This window comes from Miniopterus schreibersii, assembly GCF_964146895.1.
Source record: "Miniopterus schreibersii genome assembly, chromosome: 17".
Taxonomy (NCBI): domain Eukaryota; kingdom Metazoa; phylum Chordata; class Mammalia; order Chiroptera; family Miniopteridae; genus Miniopterus; species Miniopterus schreibersii.
The window spans coordinates 5,806,766-5,827,719 of NC_138117.1; the positions used below are offsets into that span (position 1 = coordinate 5,806,766).

A 20,954-nucleotide genomic window follows, 5' to 3' on the forward strand; every position below is an offset into this window, starting at 1 on the left:
GCAGATCTAATATGCTGTCATATTTTGGCTGATCACCTTTTGAAAATAAACAATGTAATTTATATTGTCTTAAGATCTTAAAAATGTGTTTTAAAAATCATAGCAAGGTAACATTCTCATTAAAGGAAATTAATTTTTTTATTGAGTTGTAATTAACATATAACATTGTATAAATTTAAGTTATAAAACATTGATTTGATACATTTGTATATCACAATATGATTACCACAGTAGCACTAGCTAACACTTCTGTCAAGTCACATAATTATATTTCTTTTTTGTGGTGAGAACATTTAAGACCTAGTCTCTTAGCAACTTTGGCATATATAATACAGTGTTGTTGACTGTAATCACTATGTGTGCTTTAGATCACCAGAACACATTCATCTTCTAGTTGCAAGTTTGTACCCTTTAACAATATCTCCCCAGTAATAATGCCAACTTAATTTAAAGTTGTTCATCCATCTAAGTTGTCTAACTTATTGGGACATGTAGACTTGTTCATAATACTGCTTCCAAATTCTTTTAAATTTTTATCGGGTTGAAATAATATTTCTTCTTTTATTTCTGATTTTGGTAACCTATGGATTCTCTCCTTTTCTGTCTCTGAAGGTTGTCAGGTTGCTAATCCATTCATAGAACCAGCTTTTAGTTTCACTGTTTTTTTCCCCGTTTTTCTGTTTTCTGTTTCATTGATTTCTGTTCTAATCTTTCTTATTCCTTTTTTCTACTTGATTTGTTTTGCTTTCATCTTACATTTTCTGGTTTCTTAAGGAGGAAATTGAGTTTATTTTATTTTATTTTTTATTGAATTTACTGGGGTGACATTTGTTCACAAAACCACACAGGTTTCAAGTGTACAACACAACAAATTATCATCTGCACACTATCGTGTGTCCATCGTCAAAGCAAAGTCTCTTTCTTTCCCCAGTTATCTCCTCTTTGCTCACACCTCTCTATCCTCAACCCCCTTTCCCTCTGGCCTTCACTTTTACTGTTGTCTATATCTATGTGTTATATATATGTGTGTGTATATGTATATATCACATTTGTTGATTTGCAGATACTGTACCAACCTAGCATCCTCAGAATAAATTCTACCGTATCATGGTATATGACCTTTTTAATGTACAGTATTATTGGATCTGGTTTGCTAAAATTTTGTTGAAGATTTTAGCATCTATGTTCATCAGGGATATTGGCCTCTAATTTTCTTTCTTTGTAGTGTCTTTGCCTGGTTTTAGAATTAGGATAATGCTGGCTTTGTAAAATGAACTTGCAAGTCTTCCCTCCTCTGGAAGTTTTTGGAATTGTTTGAGAAGGATAGGTGTCAGTTCTTCTGTGAATGTAAGGTAAGATTCTCCTGTGAAGACATCTAGTCCAGGACTTACATTTGCTGGCAGGTTTTTGATTACTACTTCGATTTCATTAGTTGTGATTGCTCTATTCAAATTTTCTGATGCTTCCTGATTGAGTTTTGGAAGTTGTATGTTTCTAGAAATTTGTCCATTTCACCCAGGTTGTCTAATTTGTTGGCATATAGTTGTTCATTAGTATTTTCTTACTATCCTTTGTACGTCTGTGGTGTCTGTTTATAAAATGAGTCTGGTTACAGGTTTGTAAATCTTGTTTATCTTTTCAAAGAACCAGCTCTTGGTTTAATTGTTTTGTTTTTTTGTTGTTTCTTTAAGTCTCTGTGTCATTTATTTCCACTGTAACCTTTATTATTTCCTTGCTTCTACTTACTCTGGGCTTTTCTGTTGTTGTTCTTTTTCTAGTTCTTTTAGGTGTAGGCTTAGATTGTTTAATTCAAATTTTTCTTGTTGCTTGAGGTAGGACTGTAATGCTATGATCTTCCCTCTCAAGACTGCTTTTGCTGTGTGCCGTACATTTTAGGTTGTTGTCTGTTCATTTTCATTTGTCTCCAGGTAACTTTTGATTTCTTCCTGGGTATTACTGTTAACCCATTCATTCATTGTTTAGTAACATGTTATTTTGCCTTCATGTTTGAATGTTTTTCAGTTTCTTACTGTAATTGATTTCTAGTTTCATACTATTGTGGTCAGAGAATATGCTTGATATGATTTCAGTCTTCTTGAATTTATTAAGACTTATTTTATGTCCTAACGCGATCTATCCTTGAGAATGACCCAGTGCGCACTTGAGAAGAACGTCTATTCTCCTTCTTAGGGATGAAATGTTCTGTAAATATCAATTAAATTCATCCGATCTAATGTGTCATTTAAAGTTGTTTATATTGTTGATATTTTGATATTTTTTGTTGATATTTTTTGTCTGGAAGATCTATACTTGATGACAGCGAGGTGTTAAAATCTCCTGCTACTATGACTGTATTACTGTCAATCTTTCTCTAAATGTCCACCAAGATTTTCTTTATATATTTAGATACTTCTCTGTTGGGTGCATACATGTTTACAAGGGTTATATAATCTTGTTGGATCAATCACTTTAATATTATGTAGTGACTTTGTCCCTTGTTACAGCCTTTATTTTGAAGTGTATTTTGTCTGGTAAAGGATTGCTACCTCAGCTTGTTTTTCATTTCCATTTGCATGGAACATTTTTATCCATTCCTTTACTTTCAGTCTTTGAGTATCTTTTGATCTCAGGTGGGTCTCTTGCAGACAGCGTGTGTGTGTGTGTGTGTGTGTGTGTGTGTGTGTGTGTGTGTGTGTGTGTGTGTGTGTGTGTGAGAGAGATATTTTCTTATCCATTCTGCTACCCTAAGTCTTTTGATTGGAACATTTAATCTGTTAACATTTAAGGTTATTATTATTTTAATTTTTTTTAATCCTCACCCTAGGATATGTTTAGATTGACTATCTTTCTGAGAGAGGGAAAGGGAGACAGAGAGAGAGACACACACATCAATGTGAGAGAGAAACATCAGGGGCTTGCCTCCTGTGCATGCCTTTACTGGCTATTGAATCCGAAACCTTTTGGTGTATGGGATGATGCTCCAACCAGCTGAGCCATCCAGCCAGGGCTAAGGTTATTATTGATAGGTACTTATTTATTGCCATTTTATTTTGTATACCTATGTTCCTATCTTTTTCTATTTCTTCTGCTTTTTTTTTTTTTAAAACATATTTTTATTGATTTCAGAGAGAGGAAAGGAGGGGAAGAGAGAGAGAGATAAAAACATCAATGATGAGAGAGTCATTGATCGACTGCCTAGCCTGCAACCCAGGCCTGTGCCCTGACTGGGAATCGAACCCCGATCTCCTGGATCCTAGGTCGATGCTCAACCGCTGAGCATCGGCTGGGCTCTTCTGCTTCTTAAAGCATGCTCTTTATCATTTCTTGTACTTCTGGTTTGATGGTAATGAACTCCTTCAATTTTTTTTTTTTGTCTGTGAAGCTGTTTATTTTGCTTTCAATTTTGAAAGATAGCCTTGCTGGATAGAATAGTCTTGGTCGTAAGTCCTTGCTTTTCATCACTTTGAATATTTCATGCCAATCCCTTCTGGCCTGAAGTGTTTCTGTTGTGAAATCATCCGACAACTTTATGGGAGCTCTCTTGTAGGTAACTAACTGTCTCTCTCGCTTCTTTTAAAATTTTTTCTTTGTCTTTAACCTTTGCTATTTTAATTATGATGTGTCTTGGTGTGGGCCTCTTTGGCTTCATCTTGATTGGGATTCACTGTGCTTTCTGCAGTTGTTTGTCTTTTTCCTTAACCTGGTTAGGGACGTTTTCAGCCATTATTTCTTCAAACAGGCTCTCTATCCCTTGCTCACTTTTTTCTCCTTCTGGTACCCCTATAATGCAGATGTTGATACACTTGATGTTGTTCTAGGGGTCCCTTAGACTTTCCTCATTTTTAAAAATTTTCCTTTCTTTTTGATGCTCTGCTTAGGTGCTTATTGCTATCTTGTTCTCTAAACCACTAATTCGATCCACTAATTCATCTAGCCTGCTGTTGATTCCTTCTGTTGTCTTCCACCTTTCAGATATTATATTTTTCATTTCTGACTTGGTTCTTTTTTATGGCTTCCCTTTCCTTTTTAATGCTTACCATCTCTTTGTTTAAATTCTCACTGAGATTATCCTTCCTTCTCCTAAAATCCTTGAGCATCTTTAAACCATTGTTCTAAACTTTGCATCTTGTATCTTGGTTACTTCCATATCATTTCATTCTCCTTAGGATTTCTCTTGTTCTTTCTCTTGCATATTTCTTTGTCTCCCTGCTTTGTCTCTTTGTGTTAGGTAGATATGCTATGACTCCCAAATGTGTTTTGATGGCTATGATGTAGGTGTCTTGTTGAGCTCAGTGACACAATCTTCCAGACTACCTGAGCTTGGTGCTCCAGGAAATGTTTCTAGTGGGTTATGTGCACCCTCCTGTTGTAGTTGAGTCTTGAGTGCTGTTGGCCCTTTTGCGGTGGAGTTGTTAACCCTTCAGGCTGGCTAACTAAAAGGATAACTGTCAGTCACTGTGCATGAGTCACTGTGCAGGAGCTGACCCCTGAGGCAGAGTTGTTCCACCAGTTAGCATTTCTTGGATCACATAACATTTGAAAACTATATATAGCTCACTACCAGTTTTAAAATGTGTAACCTCAAATCTTTCCAAAATATTTTAAGGCAAATTTGACAAAGCCTTTATTTTGTAAATAGCATGGAACTTTGTATAGGTTTTTAAATAATTTTAGAATTAGTTACAGATAATTTAAAGTTTGTTGTTACTTCTTGGGGGCAAAATATTTTAAGTCTTAAAAGAGGCAGATTACCACAGTGCTGACCACATATTATCATGCAGTTCTCGTTTCCATTCAAGTTATTGTGGACTACTATGTAGCTAGATTATCCAAGTCTCAAGTTCAAAGTTTCTGATTTTAATTTTATTAGCTATATTTGGTCAAGACATTTTGAATGTTCAAATTTATGAGAACCTACCTTGTAGCATTCAGAGTATCACCTTTCATGACACAAATGCATATTTAGATTTCTTTAATATATACATTTATAGTATGATCCACTTAGTAAATAACTTAAATTTTGTTGGTTTCTTTTGTGTGTGTCACTGAAAAATAACACAAAACTAAAGGTACTGTGTGATCCTGGTTCTAATCTGTGTTGGCATGTTCAGCAATATAGGGAGGAAAAAGACTTTAAGGAAATATAACAGTGTTAATAGTACTTATTATTGGGAGTGACATTGTGAATGGTGGATTGTGACTGGTTTTGATTTTTATCTTTTATGTATTATATTTTCTAAATTATCTTCAGTAAGGTACTAATACTTCTCTAATTAGAAAGTAAATAAATATTTTCATTTGTTTTCAAATAATTGAGCTACTTACTTAACAAGAAGTCTGTACTATTCAGTCTATACTGACAGGTACTAATAGAATTACAAAGTCAAAAATACAAGTTGTAAGGAACATATTTTTCATCAAATTGGCATCCCAGTAATAAATGTTGATAGATATTTGAATCTGAGTATACTTTTAAGAGTTATTTCACAATGTACTTTTACTATAGCTACAATAAAAAGATAGTCTTATCTTACAAATTTATATTAATGAATCTCTGATAAAGAAAATAGTATAAAAGAAAGGAATTTTGCTCTTAATCCTAAACTTTGTGAGTGTTTATATTTTTATCAAGTGTATTTTATATAAAAATAACATCATACATGAGAATCACCAAGGGAAGGTACAGAAATGTATCTTCTGTCTTACCACCGAAGATTGTAATCAGAGATTCTGATTAAGTAGATCTGAAGGAGAAACCCAGAGTCTGTATTTTAAGTAAGCATTCGCATGATTCTGTGATCACCTTCAACCCATGCAAAGATTATTGCATGTTCCTAATTTAACACACTCTCTGTGGTCTTTAAGGTATAGTGCATTACATCCGCAGTAGTTCCACAGTACAACCCACTAGGATAAAGGAAGAGGAAGTTAGAACTTCTATTTATATTTTTATCTCATTTCCTTCATTTCTGTTTCTCTGTGTTTTATAATGTATGTAGTTATTGATATAGTAGTATGTTATAATAAATACAAAAATAAACAATTTTAGAAGGTAACAACATAACATGCAAATTGTTTAGCACATTACTCTCTGGGATACTATATTCGCTTTTAATGATGCTTTGTTGAATGTTTTATAATTCAGATTTAGAGAATAGACAACTTACTACCAAGTGACAATTAACTACATTTTTGTATGTGTGTTTCCCTACCATCTTTCGTCCTCTTTATCAGGTGATGCTTTTCCTTGGACTATCAGCTTGCATCATTTCAGCGTATATACCCTTTTTGGAAAACAAGTGACACTTTGCCTAGTGGATCCTATGGGTTGTACCTCTACTCTAGCCGTTACATCTCAAAAACTGCTCACTACAGCACCTGATGCAAGACATTCATTTGTTGTCTGTCTCCATGTTGACCTAGAGTCGCTTGAGATAAAATGCTCGAACCCCCAGGTTGGTACATTTGATTTATGAAAAGAAATTTAAAATAATGTTATTTAAGAACAATTGTTATCCATTTTGTTGCAGGGTATTTCTTCTATTAAGTATCCTAAATTATTTTTAACAAGGCCATCAAGATCAGAATGGTTAGATTAAGAATTGCTTTGAAGCTCTCTCAAGTTTTGTAATTTAAACTCTTCTAAAAATGTAATGGTGGCAGCATAAATGCATCTTTTGGCTGATGGAATGAAATCAGTTGCAGATGTAAAGTTTTTAAACACTGATGAACGACTTTACCATCAGACTGGAGGAGTCTGTTGAAGTGATCAAATGTAATTTTCACTCAGATTATCATTCAGAACTTCTTTTGCTCAACATGTAATACATTTTTTTAAAAGCACTGTTTACTGTTTTATAAAGGCATTTTGTTATTCTCATAGCACTTCAGTTGGTGTAGGCCAAACGTAGTATTCTACAGTTTTACAGTTTGATTTGAATTTGAATCACCTCGGTTTGTGGAAATTATTAATTGCATAGAATTTAATACTTGTTTCTTTGACCTCAAGCAGACTATAGTATATTTTTTACATAGATTATCAGTGTTGAGTAGTATTTGAAATTTTATTTTTAAAAGAATACTTTTTGGAATATAACTGAATCTGACAGGTTAATATTGATAAATCTCTGTTTATCCCAGCATTATCACAGGCTTATAGTGTTTATAAGCCAGTTTTTAAAGTATGTTTTTTAAAGTGGGTTCAGCTACAACTCTGTGTTTTATAGAGCCTCCTTACTTATACCATCTTCTCTCCCTGTACTATATATTTTATAGCTTGGTTTAATTTTTCTATTTATTTGTGCATGTTGTAAATATTGGGCCTGCTATATATTGGCCATGGCCTTGTTATTAAAATGCATATTCTTGCCATTCTGCCCTGACCCACAGTGGCATCAGAGAAAATAATTATGAAATGACTTACCCTTTCATCGATTAGTTCCCGAATGCTATTGCTGATACTTGCTTTAAAACATTTCCAAGAGGAAGGGAAATTGTTATGGTTTGAATTGTGCCCCTCCCAAAAGATACGTTGAATTCCTAACCCCCAGTATTTCAGTGTGTGACCTTATGTGGTAATAGGGTCATTACAGAAATAATCAAGTTAGAATGAGGTCATTAGGGTAAGCCTTAATCCATTGTGACTGATTTCCTTATAAAAATGGGAAACCTGAATGTAGACACACAGAGCAGAGTCAGTGTGAAGACCCATGGGGAGAGTGCCGTGTGAAAATGGAGGCAAGATTGGACTAATTCAGCTGTTAGCCAAAGAATATGAGGATTGCTGGCTACTACCAGGAGCAAGGAAGAGAGGAAATGAATTTACTGTCTCAGAGGGAGGATGGTCTGCTGATACCTTGATAAGGCACTCTAACCTCCAAAGCCGTGAAACAATAAATTTCTGTTGTTTTAAGCCATCCAGTTGATGATACTTCTGTATGGCAGCTCTAGCAAACAGATTGTAGAGAGATAGGTTCACCTATTTTAGATCCTTCTTCACAGAAGTTGTTAAAAAGGAAAGCATAAGAGATCTGCCTGGTGGCAGAAGCCTGCAACACCCATTCATCCCACTGATTACTTCCGTGTACTCTGGGGTGGGGGGGCAAAAAGTAGTAACATAAAATATCTTTTTTTTAAAAATAATTGAATTGAGAAAAATCTTTTAAGCAGCTATTACATTTTTTTTCATGAGGTATAAAGGAAAGCACACTGAATAAAAAAGGTAAGAATTTTCATTGGGGAAGTGGAAAGTATAAAAAATTATAATAAAGGAAATTTCAGAATTGATAAGGCAACACCTGAATGAAACAAACTGTACCCTGTGGGCTTAGAGGTAGCCTGCATATGACAGAGAATGAATCACTGAAATTTGAACATGGAATATAAAAATTACTGAATTTGAAAAACAGACAGGAAAAAGGTATTTACCTAAAGAACAGAGCCTCAGTGGCTGTGAGGTAAAATATTCTAATGTGTATTTGGAGTTCCAGAAGGTAAGGAGAAAGATTGGGGCAGAAAAAAAATTAACAAATAGTTGCATAAAACTTCCCAAATTTCCAAATAGATATAGGCTTTTACATACTCATGAAGTTCACCCAATTTTCAGAATGTTAATCTTTGAGGATAAAGTCAAAGAAAAACATGCTTGGACACATTGTGATTAAATACTGAAAAACGAAGATAAATCTTTTAGACATCTGGAAAGCAGCTACAAGAAGACATTATATATAGATTGACAATAATTTGATTAAATACAGATTTCTCATTAAAAACTGGAGAGGACAGAGACATTGGGGAAATATCTTTAAAAGAAAAAAACTGTCAAGTCAGTGAAGATATCCCACAGAAATCAAAGTGACATAAAGACATCATAGATTAAGGGAAACTAAGAGAGTTTGTCCCCAGCAGTATTGCTCTGCAAGAAATACTAAGGATGCTCCTCAGGGTAAAGGATAGTGATACTCGAAGAAAACTTGGATCTTCAGAAATGAAGAAAACCAACAGAATAACCAATAGCTTCATAAATAGTTTTTATTTTTAAAAATATGTATGACTGTGGAAACCAAAATGTGTAACATTTGCTGGGGCTTTCAAGGTTTGTGGGTGTGATACAGAAAACAGCCAGATTGTTGCCAGTTGAAATAGGGTTCTTCTGTGGAGTCCCAGAAGTGCATTTTGGGGACCTGTGCGTAGGAGGACTTAAGGCATAGTGAGTGGCAAGGTTTAGGGGAGCGAAAGCAAAGGACTGTTCCTCAGGGGCCCAGTGCCTCATCCACGAGCAGGTGGCTCAGATCCCTCTGCGGAAGCCCAGTGTCTGGGGCCTCAGACCTGCAGCCACACCTGTCAGGCCCAGGGGGCCGAGACCCAGAGGCGCAGAACTGCTCTGTGTCTGTGTCTCAACTCTGCGTCTGTAGGTTGGCGGGCAAGGCACAGTGGCGCCCAGGCCCTGACCAGCCTTCACTTGTGCCCACACTTGGGAACCCGCGAGCACACCAAATGCCTCTGGACTTCGTTAAGCGTTGATTATATCTCCTTGGGTTTGGGAAGGTGTAAGGTTTCTTTCAGACTAACCCATCTTTCTAATTCTTGGATTTGTACTGGGCCCTCTCCCCATCCCATCCCTTTCCTAGATTTTCCCAGGCTTGTCTCCTCCCCTGTGGTTACCATTTTGGAGCGCGCATGCCTCCAAGCTCTGCTTAGTCTTCTAGCTTCTGTGCATGGGCTTACCTCCCCCTGCCATGTTGGGTTCTACTGCACGTGTTCCCAACAGAGGACTTTCTCCTATGGTTTTCTCCTTCCCCTCATCATCACACTCTAGGGCTTTTGGGCTGGTTGTCCTCCAGGGAGATTGGAGGTTCTTCCTGCCCCTTTGGGGATTAAGTCCCTTCAGCTGAAGATGCAGCTGTCCCCTGGGGAGCCTATTAATGCTACAGCTTCCTAATTAATGTCTGATTTCATTTGCTCGCTTCCTTATTAGTAACTAGCTACCTCTGCTGACAAAATCATTAAGGTTACTGGGGAATATGATGGGCCAAAGGGACCTGTATGGTTGCCAGGTTTTTAAATGTCACACTAAGTGCACAATATAACTTTAAGTAGACTATGGAAGTTTATATATATGTTTGTATGGATACATACTTGTGTATATACATATATTATTAATCTCCTAGAGTAACTACTAAAAAAAATGCAAACATACAATCAGATGGAGCCAGAGCTAATAGATTAATTAAAATGTAATAGTGCCCTGGCCAGTGTGGCTCAGCTGATTGGGCATGATCCCATGCACCAAAAGGTTGCTGGTTCAATTCCCAGTCAGGGCACATGCCAGAGTTGCATGCACGATTCCTGGCAGGGGGCGTGCAGGAGACAGATGATCTATGTTGTGCTCTCACATCAATGTTTCTCTCTCTGTCTCCTTCTCCCTTCCTCTCTAAAATCAATTTTTAAAAAGCTGTTTGTAAGAAATGGTAACAGAGTCACAAAAAACAGAGGATAGAAAGAGAAAAAAACTAAGATCATAGGGTCTGAACCAACTTTATCAATAAACACATTAAATGTTAATGATCTTAACTAGTAGTGTTTACACCAGGAGTTTGCAACTATGCTCTGCAAAGCAAAGCTGGGGATATACATTTTTCACATATTGTCTAAGGTTGCTGCCATGCTACAACTGCAGAATTAAGTAGTAGGAGAGGATAATACGACTCACGAGGCCTATAATATTTACTATCTTACCCTTCACAGAAAAAGTTTGTTGACCTCTGTTCCAACTACTCCTATTAAAAGGTAAAGATTTATAGAATGCGGACAAAAGCAAGACTACTGCTAAAGAGAAACATTCGATATATAAAGAAACAATATAAATAAGTGCATAGGAAAAAAAATATACCATTTAAACAGTGTAAGAAGGCTTGACTTGCTTATTTTATATCAAATGAAATAGTCATAAATAAAAAGAGTATTACCAGAGTTAAAAAGGGGCATGAAACAAAAAGGGACAGAATTAGCGGGAAAAATATGATAATATTCAGTCATAGTAGGACATTTTTATACCATTTCTCTCAGTGATTATAAAGCAACTAGATGAAAAATAAGCAAGTGGAGATATAAAAGATATTAAATAATAGGTACTGCCATAGTCACATTAGGAAATTTTTATTAGGTCTTTCTCAGTATTTTATAAAGCCACTAGATGGAAACAAATAGATAATTGGAGATATAGGAAATATGAAGAATACTAAGAACTCTCCTAAACCTAATTGACATTTACAGAACACTGTATCCAACAACTGTGGAATCACATTTTTTCAGGTGTACAATGTGATTTCATTATGTTTAAGAGGATCAAGATTAATATAGTGTATTATCTAACCACAGTCAAATTGTATTAGAAATCAATAGATTATCTGGACATTAAACAATATGTTTTAAAATAATCTATGAATCAAAGACAAAATCACTTGGAAATTAGAAAATATTTTGATTGAATGACAATAAAAAGTGGATACAGCTAAAGCAGTTTTTTCAGGGAAGCATAATTTTAAATACTTACATTAGAAAGGAAGAAAGAGCTTAAATCACCCACTTAAGTTTTCAGTTTGGGAAGCTAAGAAAAAAAGGTTAAACCCAAAGTAAGGTAAAGAATGGAAATAATAAAGAGCAGAAGCAACTGGAACAGCAAAGAGAAAGTCAGTGTAAACCACCAGTATGGGGAATGAAGGTGGAGGTTATCACCACAGACTCTGTCGACATTAAAGGCAAAAGAAGAGACTCATGAACAGCTCTGTGCTGACAAATGCAACAATCTAGGTGAAATAAACATTTTTATTGAAAAAGAACTGTACAAAATGATACAAGAAGAAACAGAAAATCTGTGTATCTTTTAAGAGATACTGAATGTGGTTCTAGCCAAGTAGCTTAGTTGGTTAGAGCATTGTCCTGATACATCAAGGTTGCAGGTTCGATCGCCGGTCAGACTACCTACAAGAATCAACCAGTGATGCATAAATAGCATAAATAAGTGAAACAACAAATCAATGGTTCGCTCTCTGTCTCTCTCCCTTCTCTCCCAAAACAAGTCAATAAAAAATAGGTAAAACAAGGGAGAATAATTATATGGTAATCTCAGTAGACACACGTAAAACATTTGATGAAATTTAACACTCATTTGTGATAAAAACAGTAAATTACAAGTATTAGAGAACTTTTTCAAACTGATAAAGGACATATATGAGAAAGCATATAGCATACTTAATGGTAAAACACTGAATTGTTTCCCACTGAGTTCAGGAAAATGCCCAGAGTGACTGGGCATTTTACCACCTGTTCTGTATCTGACTGAACCTCCTGGCCAAAGAAATCAAAGGCATAAAGATAAGAAAAGAAGTAAAACTTCTGCTATTTACATGTGATAAAATAAAGGGTGGGGCAAAGGTAGGTTTACAGTTGTGAGTACACAAAGCAGAATTTATTCTTGTATTATTATTTATTAATTATTGTATTATTTTTCATACAAAAATTGTAAACCTACTTTTTCCCAACACTATTTTATAGAAAATCCCAGAGAACTCTAGGAGAATATTACTAGAACTAATAAGCAGATTTATCAGTGTTGCAGGAGACAAGGTTAGTGTAGAAAAGTCAATTGTATTTTTATGTACTAGCAGCAAACAATTGGAAAATGGGATGAGATCATTTGCATTTACATTGGTACCAAGAAACATGAACACATGAATCTCACAGAGATGTCTAAGATCTCTACCCTGAAAACCACAAAGGATTGCTGGAGAGAGATAAAAGTTCATAGACTGGAAGACTCGAAGATATTGGGCATAATCAAGTTTTAAAATTTTCTCTTTGAAAGACATATTAAGATAGCAAAAAGGCACACTTGGAGAAAGTAATTGCAACACATTTATCAAACTTCTCTACAGAATATTTAAAGAATCCTTTTTACTCAATAAGTTGAAACAAAGAACACTAAATAAAATAACAAGAAGACAAATAATGGGGAAGAGATTTGAGCAGACATTCACCATGTAAGGTAGGTAGGTGACTGGTCAGTAAGGACATGCAAAGATGTACAACATGGTTATTCATCAGGGAAAAACAAAACAGGAAGACACACCACTGTACATCTACTAGATTGGCTAAAATTAAAAAGACTGAATGTTGTGAACCAACTTGAATTCTTTTATATTCCTACTGATTAGAAATTTAGAAATTTCTAAGAACAATAGAAATTTCTGAAAACAACATGGACTTACCATTCGACCCAGCCTTTCCTCCCAAAGTATTTCCTCAGAGAAACAAAAATATGTCCACACAGACTTTTACACACTGTGTTTAGCAACTTTGTCTGTGTAGCTCAAAACTGAACACCATCCAAATACTTCTCAATAGGTGAATAATTAAAATATCTCCTGTACATACAATGTGATGCTATTCGGCCATGAAAACACTGAATTGTTGATAAAATGCAGCATCTCGGATGCATATCGCAATCATTGTGCTGAATGAAGGAAGCCAGATCAAAAAGGGTACTGATAATTCCATTTATATAAATGTTAGAACATGTGGAGTACTGCACTGTGACAGAAAGCAGGTTCCTTGTCTGGAGGCAGGGCAGGGAGAGGGAAGGAGAGAGTAATAGGGAGGGCAGATTACAAAGGGATACGAAAGACTGGAGGTAATAGAAACAAAATACTCATAGTTTATCTGTAGTAGTAGCTTAATCCTGGCATGACCAACAGCTAACTGCTGCTTGGAGTTGTCTCCCAGAGATCTTACAATTCAGGGCCTTAGGAAAGACCATTGTAGCCTTGGGAGGACTATCCTACTCTACATGTTCTGGTCATCCAGTCATCCCAGCTGAAGGTAAATTCTGATACCGTTATGGTTTTAGCCTGGAACTCCACTATTATTAATATTAATTTATTTTCTTTTACTTTTGAGATAATCGTGTTGTGATTTGTATGGAATCATATTAAATGTAATACTGTGGCTCAAAACTAGAGCTCTGGGATATCTTCTTTACCTTGTTTGGAACTAAACTCAGATTTTGTTGTTGTTTAAATATAAACCAGTTCTAAGAGTCATCACACAGATAGGGCTTATGTTAGGCCTGCTATTTTCTAACGTCTCCTCCCTCCTTTTGTGCCTTCTCCTGTCACCTGCCTCCCAGCGCATCCTTGCTGCTGCTCCCCAAATACCAAGGACCTTTATTTGAGAATAAAGGCTGAATGAATCAAGGCTGAATGAACCTTATACCCTGAGAATCCCTTTTCACTCAAACTGTAATAATTCTTATGCACTCACTTAAGTCCACGTTATCTTCTTGATAATTCCTCATAAACCAACTTCTGTTACATTTTTACCAGGTGCTATAACCAAAATTGATCACAAGGTTTTGGGAAGTTTAAGTGAGATATTTATGAAAAAACTTTGTAAATTCTATACTACATCAATGCCATTTTGTTAGTTGAGATTGATTCTGATATAGAATGTGAGACCCTTCTCATAAATTGGCCTGAATATTCCTGGTGGGATGGAGCAGTTCCTGAAAGAAGAGGAAGCCACTAGACAGGACAGCACTCTGAAGAATCAGTGTACTCAGGGATTTAGTAAGGAGTTCATGCTTTCTTATATTCCGGTGTGCCAGATTAACCAAACTTTGAATGATGAAACCTGAGACTCCAAATAAACTTCTTCCTTGTGAGTGGCTGCTTTAGCATATGCTTCCAGACTCCCCTCTGGATTCTGTCAAAATTACAAATGATGACTTGATTTTCCCCCCCACAAGTGAATTCAGTGAATATTTACTGAGTACTACATGTAAGCCAGAAATGAGGGGAACAAAGATGGGTAAGATAAACACATGAAGAAGGCAGTGCCTACGCACATCATAATCCCACTGTTGAAAGCCACAGATAAAGCAGATATTGAAGGTATCGTGAGATAAATGATGCATTACATACAAGAGAACCAAGATTTGACTTTTAGCTTACTTCTAGAAAACTAGAGGTCAGAAGAGCAACATTTTTAAATTGTGAAAAAAATTATATAAAGCTTTTTAACCCGGAATTTTAAATATAGCTTTTATGAATGAAGTCTAAATATATTCTTACATAAAAGAATCAATTACCAGTAGAACTGAACTACAAGAGATCCTAAAGTCCTTCATGCTGAAGGGAAATGAAACCAGATGTTTGAGCATCTTTTCAAAAGTTTATTGGTCATTGAGTTTGCTTTTTTGTGAGTTGGCAATTCATATTGTTTACATTAATTTGTATTTTCTTGATTACTAATAAGGTTGAGCAGTTTTTGAATGTTTATTGGCCAGTGAATTTGCTCTTTTATAAATTGATAATTCTTATCATTTATCCAATTTTCTGTTAAATTTCTTAGCAGTTTGAAGAGCTTCCCTTATACTCTGTAAATACAAATCCTGTATCTGTAATGCACTTATTTGCCTTTAAACTTTATAGAATCTTTCGCCAAAAAAAAAAAAAGTTTAATCTTTCTTACTGAAATATATCTGTATCTCTTTTTATTTTCTGGGTGTCCTACCTTACAAAAAGGAATTGTGAGTCCGTAAAATACGAACACCCACATGTATATAGCATCCTAAAATTTCTTTTACTGTTACGATTTTTTCTCTTAAGATTAATGATGCAAACCTTTCTCATGAATGGTTGGTTGCTTATTAATCCATCTACTTTTGATTTTTGTGTTTTTGTGAAGGACAGTACTTCTTGTCTTTTTTTGTGCGCCCTGGACTTCTTTGAGAATCTGATAGAAGCTAAGCTTCTTTCCCAGAACAATATAAATACTTAACAGTAGCCTTTGCATATATTATCAGAGACTGTGTGGACTTTTGATTGTAGTCAGTGTATAAGCTTCTTGATTCCATTTCAGAGAAATAATTCCTACTTAAATACATACTATTCTTTTGTTTATCCATTAGAATGACATCATAAGTGTTGATTTGGAACATTAATTTCATCCGTTATTGCACAGACACAGAGGCCTCAAGTAGTTTATATACTTTAAAATATAGCACCGGCTCTATAGGTAGGGCAGGCCAGGGAAACTCATTGTTATGTCAGATGTTGTTGTAGTTCTAGATATCAACGACGGAGCCTAAACTACTGTGTCGGTTCCGGGAACTCATTGCCATTTAAGGGCCTTGGACACAATACATGTTTAACCTGGTTGAGTATTCAGAGTTTTTTCCCCTAGGAATGATTTCCGTCAGCTAGTTCCTACATCTTAACTGTTTTACCAAAGTTACACAATTCCCTTCAATCTCTTTAGACACTAGTCTCTCAGACTTAAAAATTGTGTTCATTCCAAAGTTAAATGAGCCTCTAGAATCCTCTTTAATACAGTAAAATTTCAGTTTCCCCCCAGCCAATAAACTGATGTATTTTCTCTTCCTATAAGGCATTCCTAGGAACAAAATTATCCTTGCGTTTTTGGGTTTAAAGTATGTGGAACTAGAGGAAGGATTTTCTTCTTCTTTCCTGTCCTTTTATTCATAGTTTTCTTGCTGTAATCGATGTTCGGTTTTCACCAAAGCAATGGGATTTGGCACTACTGTCTAAGAACACAGTCATGAGTTCAGACAAGCCTGGATTTGGATTCTTGTACCACTTACTCATTGGTAATTTCCCTGAGCCCCTGATTTTCATTTTCATATTTTAAACAAAATTAGATATGGGTAAATATAATGTATAGTGTAATGCTCTATATGAAAATGTATATTTTTGGCGAAGAAACCTTTTTTTTGAAACTAAGTTTTTATGATTAGTAACAACCTGCATGCCAAATGAAATAAATAGCCTTTCTTGATTCGTGCTCACTTAGAGCCCTTTGCCCTGTTCAAAAGGGATCCATCATTGCTTGTTGAAATTTCATTCCTCGGTGGTTTCCACTGCCATTGTGTGCCCTGGTTTTTCTTACTCCTGTCTACCTTTGTGACAGCTCTTTATTGGACTCTCTCTGCCGATACCCTGGAAGACAAGCTCCCCCTGACTGAGTAGCCTTCCCGTTGCCCTGCCTCGTGCCTGCATCATGTGCTGCCCTTGGGCTTTGCTGTGCTGCTCTTGGGACTGGAACGGCCTCTGCACCCACCCGAATCCTGCCTGTCCTTCAGAATGTGTCCCTGAGGCCTGTCAGCCTCTCCAGCCCAGCTAAGCCTCCTTTCTGACTGGTCATAGATGAAAGGAGAAACTGTGTGTGAAATTAAGTTTTAAACAATAAAATGTTACATTTTTATATCCAGTCAGTATTTGATACTCCAGGTGTTATTGATATTTAATTATTTTCATGCATAACCCGTATAAAGCTGCCTCTCGTGCTCATTTTTAAGAGATCTTTTAAGAAGTTGTATTGGGGTATACTTAGATATACTAAAGTGCACATGCGTAAGTTACCTACTTTGATCGTGTTCGGCATGTGCACGCCTGCGTAACTGCCCCACAGCCAGGGTGACACGCAAGTCCTTCGTCCAGAGCGAGCTTGGCCCTCCCTTCACCCCTCTTGCGCCTCGGGCCCCCGCCGACTCTGCCCTGCTTTTTATCATTTGCGGGGACCCTGTGTGAGTGGAGTCATGCAGTTACATCCTCTCTTATTCTCTCTTTATGCAGCAGAGTTATTTTGGATTCATGTTCGAACCCACCATTTATTTCCTTTTATTGCTTAGTGTCTTTCTGTTGTGTGGATATACTATACATTGTTTATCCACTTATTGATGAGCATTTGAGATTTTCCCCCAGTTTTGGACTATTATAAATAAACATGAGTATTTGTATAAGGTCTTTGTATAGACATAGACCTTTATTTTTCTTGGGGAAACACTTAGGAGTGAAATGGCTGGATCATATGGTGGGTATATGTCTTTTTCAGAATCTGCCGGACTACGTTCTAACTTTTGCATTCCCATCGACAGTAAACGAGGGCTTCTGTCGCTCTGTATTCTCACCTGTACTTGGTACAATTGGGTTTTTAGTTTTAGATATTTTAATAGGTGGGTAGTGGTAGCTCATTGTGGCATAGTTTTTAATGCACTTTAATGGATATGAGTTGAACATTTATCTTTAAATTTTTTGCTTTATTTTTTTAAACCTCTGATTTTGGGAAGTCTCAATTCTGTGATAGCAACTCTCTTCTTTGAAAATAAAAATAGGTTTTAAGTTTATGTCAGAGTTTGCTTGGTGTGTTAAATACACAGTGTACTTGGTGACATTCATATAGAATTATTTAATGGTAACCGTTAAAATCAGAAGTAATGACAATAAAGCAGCATCAGTCCCTTAAGTAAATAAACCTTATGCCCCTAGAAGTATTTAGAACCTGTTTTCTTTGGTTTATGCCTTCCTTATTTGTCAGTTCTGATTGTTTAAGAAAAAGTAAAATAATCATTTTTTAAAATTTGATTTGCAACAAGATTGTTTCTTTTTAAAGAGACCTTGTTCATGGTTATGAAGAACAAAAGAATTTGAACTAAATTTTTTCTAAGAGGTTTTTTTGTAAGATCTCTAGCCATTAGATTATTTTTTTAACGAAAAGAGCTATAACCTGAGATTTGAGACTTCATCACACAAAAAGCAAGAGAAAACTGTAACCCAGTACTGTTTTATATCAAATAAGGATTGACAACAGTGTTTTTATGCATCTGTTCTGCCCACATAAGAAGCCAGCTTTATCATCTGGATGTGTCCTGGGGCTGAAACTTTTTATAAATATAAGAATTTTGCTTTTTTTTTTTTTTTAATGGCAAGCAGAATATGGTATCCAGCTGTGGATTTGCTTATATATTGTGTTTGCATTTTTTCCCTGGGCTTGTTTTATACAGTATATGGCAATATGTTGTCATACAAATTCCATGATTAATGCTTATTTATGAAATCTTGTGTAAATATCTTAGAACTTAGTCAAACAATGTGCAAGTTAAACATTTTTTTGTCTGAATATTGGAATGACAAATCCGAGGGGAATAGTAGGTTGGATGGCTTATGTTCTTTATCTATAAAAGTCTCATATTTAACATTTTCCCTTTACTATTCTGTTATATATATATTTTTACTTTATTTTGCTGGACAGGAAATCCAGTTTCAGCTATATGCCCAGAGAAATAGAATTTAAATGTGGGACTCATAAGGATATAAGAATGTTAATTATTTCATAAAACACTAAATAATCATATTCGCTGAGATACATTTGATTTCTAAGTTTGATTCTGGCCTCTGCTAAGAGGTGTCTCCCTGTGTGCAGTTTATTTGCACTTTAACTAGTCTCCTGTCCTGGAGTAGCCTGTCGCATTAGCGTGATCATAGCAGCACTACTTTCCTGCGCTAGTGCTAAGTTGCTTACAGAGCATCCCACTGGGAATGAAACAGATTTCAAGTGCAAAGAATTCATTGCATCTGCTTCAAATTCAAGTTATGATAAAATGCTTAAAATTCTAAATTTGTACATATGATTTTCCCCCTCTGTATCTCTTATCAGAATCCTAGTGTGGTGATAAAATATTCATGATCATATGTAATAATTATATATCATAGATTATAGATCATGATATAATATGATCAGTAAAAATTCATAGATTTTAAAAATATATATATTGTTTCCCTGGACTTGTTTCAGTTTCCTCACATTTAGTCGGGTGTGCCTAGAAGTTGAAAGACTTGTCCCCCCTTTGTCTCCTTCGCAGGTGCAGCTCTTATATGAGCTGACGGGCATTATGAGCAGAGTGTGGAACAGGATTCAGAAGAGAGGCGCCCTCGGCCCTTCGTCAGCCTGTCCCGAGGCCATGGCAGGGCTCGCTCCCAGTTCTCCAGTTCGCAGCAGCGTAGGCACAGCTCCTCCAGACACCAGCACGTGCAGCCCATCTGCTGACATTGGAACTACCACTGAGGTAAGTGTTTCTGAAAAATCCTGTTCCCACATGAGGGGTGATGTATACCGCAGGGTGCCGCGTCAGGATCGGGAACGAAGGTGACCTCACCTCTGTGGAAGCTGGCAGGGTCCGAAGGCGCGAGATGGTGGCAGCGGCTGCGCATTCGCCGTTCCTCCTGCTCCAAGCGTTTTAACCCATGTCAGCAGGAGTGACGCGGTCCAGGGCGCGGGGGTGCTGGGGAACGGGAGAAACTGAGGCACAGCCCAGTTACGCTTCCTCAGAAGCGCGCACGTGGAACTGGGTGCAGAAGGGACTCATGCTCCCCCTTCCCCTACCCTCTGCGCCTCTACCCCTCTTTTGAACCAGGTGGTATTGTTATCTTTACATTAATGGTTTTCAGTTCTGTCAGACCGAGTGCTCTCCTGTCTTCTGATCATTTTAAAAGCCTTTCTTTTTTTTTCTTTTTCTTTTTCTTTTTAATCCTCACCTGAGGATATGTTTTTATTGATTTGAGAGAGAGAGGAAGGGAGAGAAAGAGAAAGAGAGAAACATGATCAGTTGTCTCCAGTACTCGCCCCTTCATTAACCAAAGTGAGGAAATTAAGAAAGGGAGAGATTGCCCGGCCAGTGTGGCTCAGTTGGTTGGGCGCCGTCCCGTGCACCTTGGGGTTGCCAGCTGGATTCCGGGTCTGGCAGGGCACATGCCTGGGTTTCAGGCTCTGTCCCTGGTAAGGGGCTTGCAGGAGGCAGCCAGTCGATGTTATGCTCTCACATTGATGTTTCTCTCTCTCTCAAAATCAATTAAAAAAATATCTTTTAAAGAGATTAACAAAGGAAGATATTTTCTCAGTCACTTAAAGAAGAAATTCTGATTTTTTTTAATAACTTCCTTACATGACTAACTAAAATTAGAATGTTGAGGATTTTTTCTGATTAGGCTTTAAAGATAAATAATGAAAGTGCTCCTAGTGGATTTGTTAGTTTTGTGTTTGCTGTAGATTTAATATGATCTGTGTAAAAAAGATCTGAAAGTGAAAGAATCTTAATGCAA

General features: G+C 36.4%; 1 protein-coding gene across 6 annotated transcripts in view; it reads left to right on the forward strand.

The window, feature by feature from the left end:
• VPS13B (vacuolar protein sorting 13 homolog B) overlaps window positions 1-20,954 on the forward strand; it is a 454,815-nt gene that overhangs the window by 192,668 nt on the left and 241,193 nt on the right. For 4 of the 6 annotated variants that reach the window (XM_081116977.1, XM_081116974.1, XM_081116975.1 and 1 more), the window contains exons 24-25: window positions 6,235-6,455; window positions 19,718-19,921. In XM_081116977.1, the coding sequence (XP_080973103.1) occupies window positions 6,235-6,455; window positions 19,718-19,921 (425 nt within the window). Of the gene's footprint in view, window positions 1-6,234; window positions 6,456-16,986; window positions 18,202-19,717; window positions 19,922-20,954 lie in introns of those variants that run through there. The other 2 variants (XM_081116979.1, XM_081116978.1) reach the window with 2 other exon arrangements.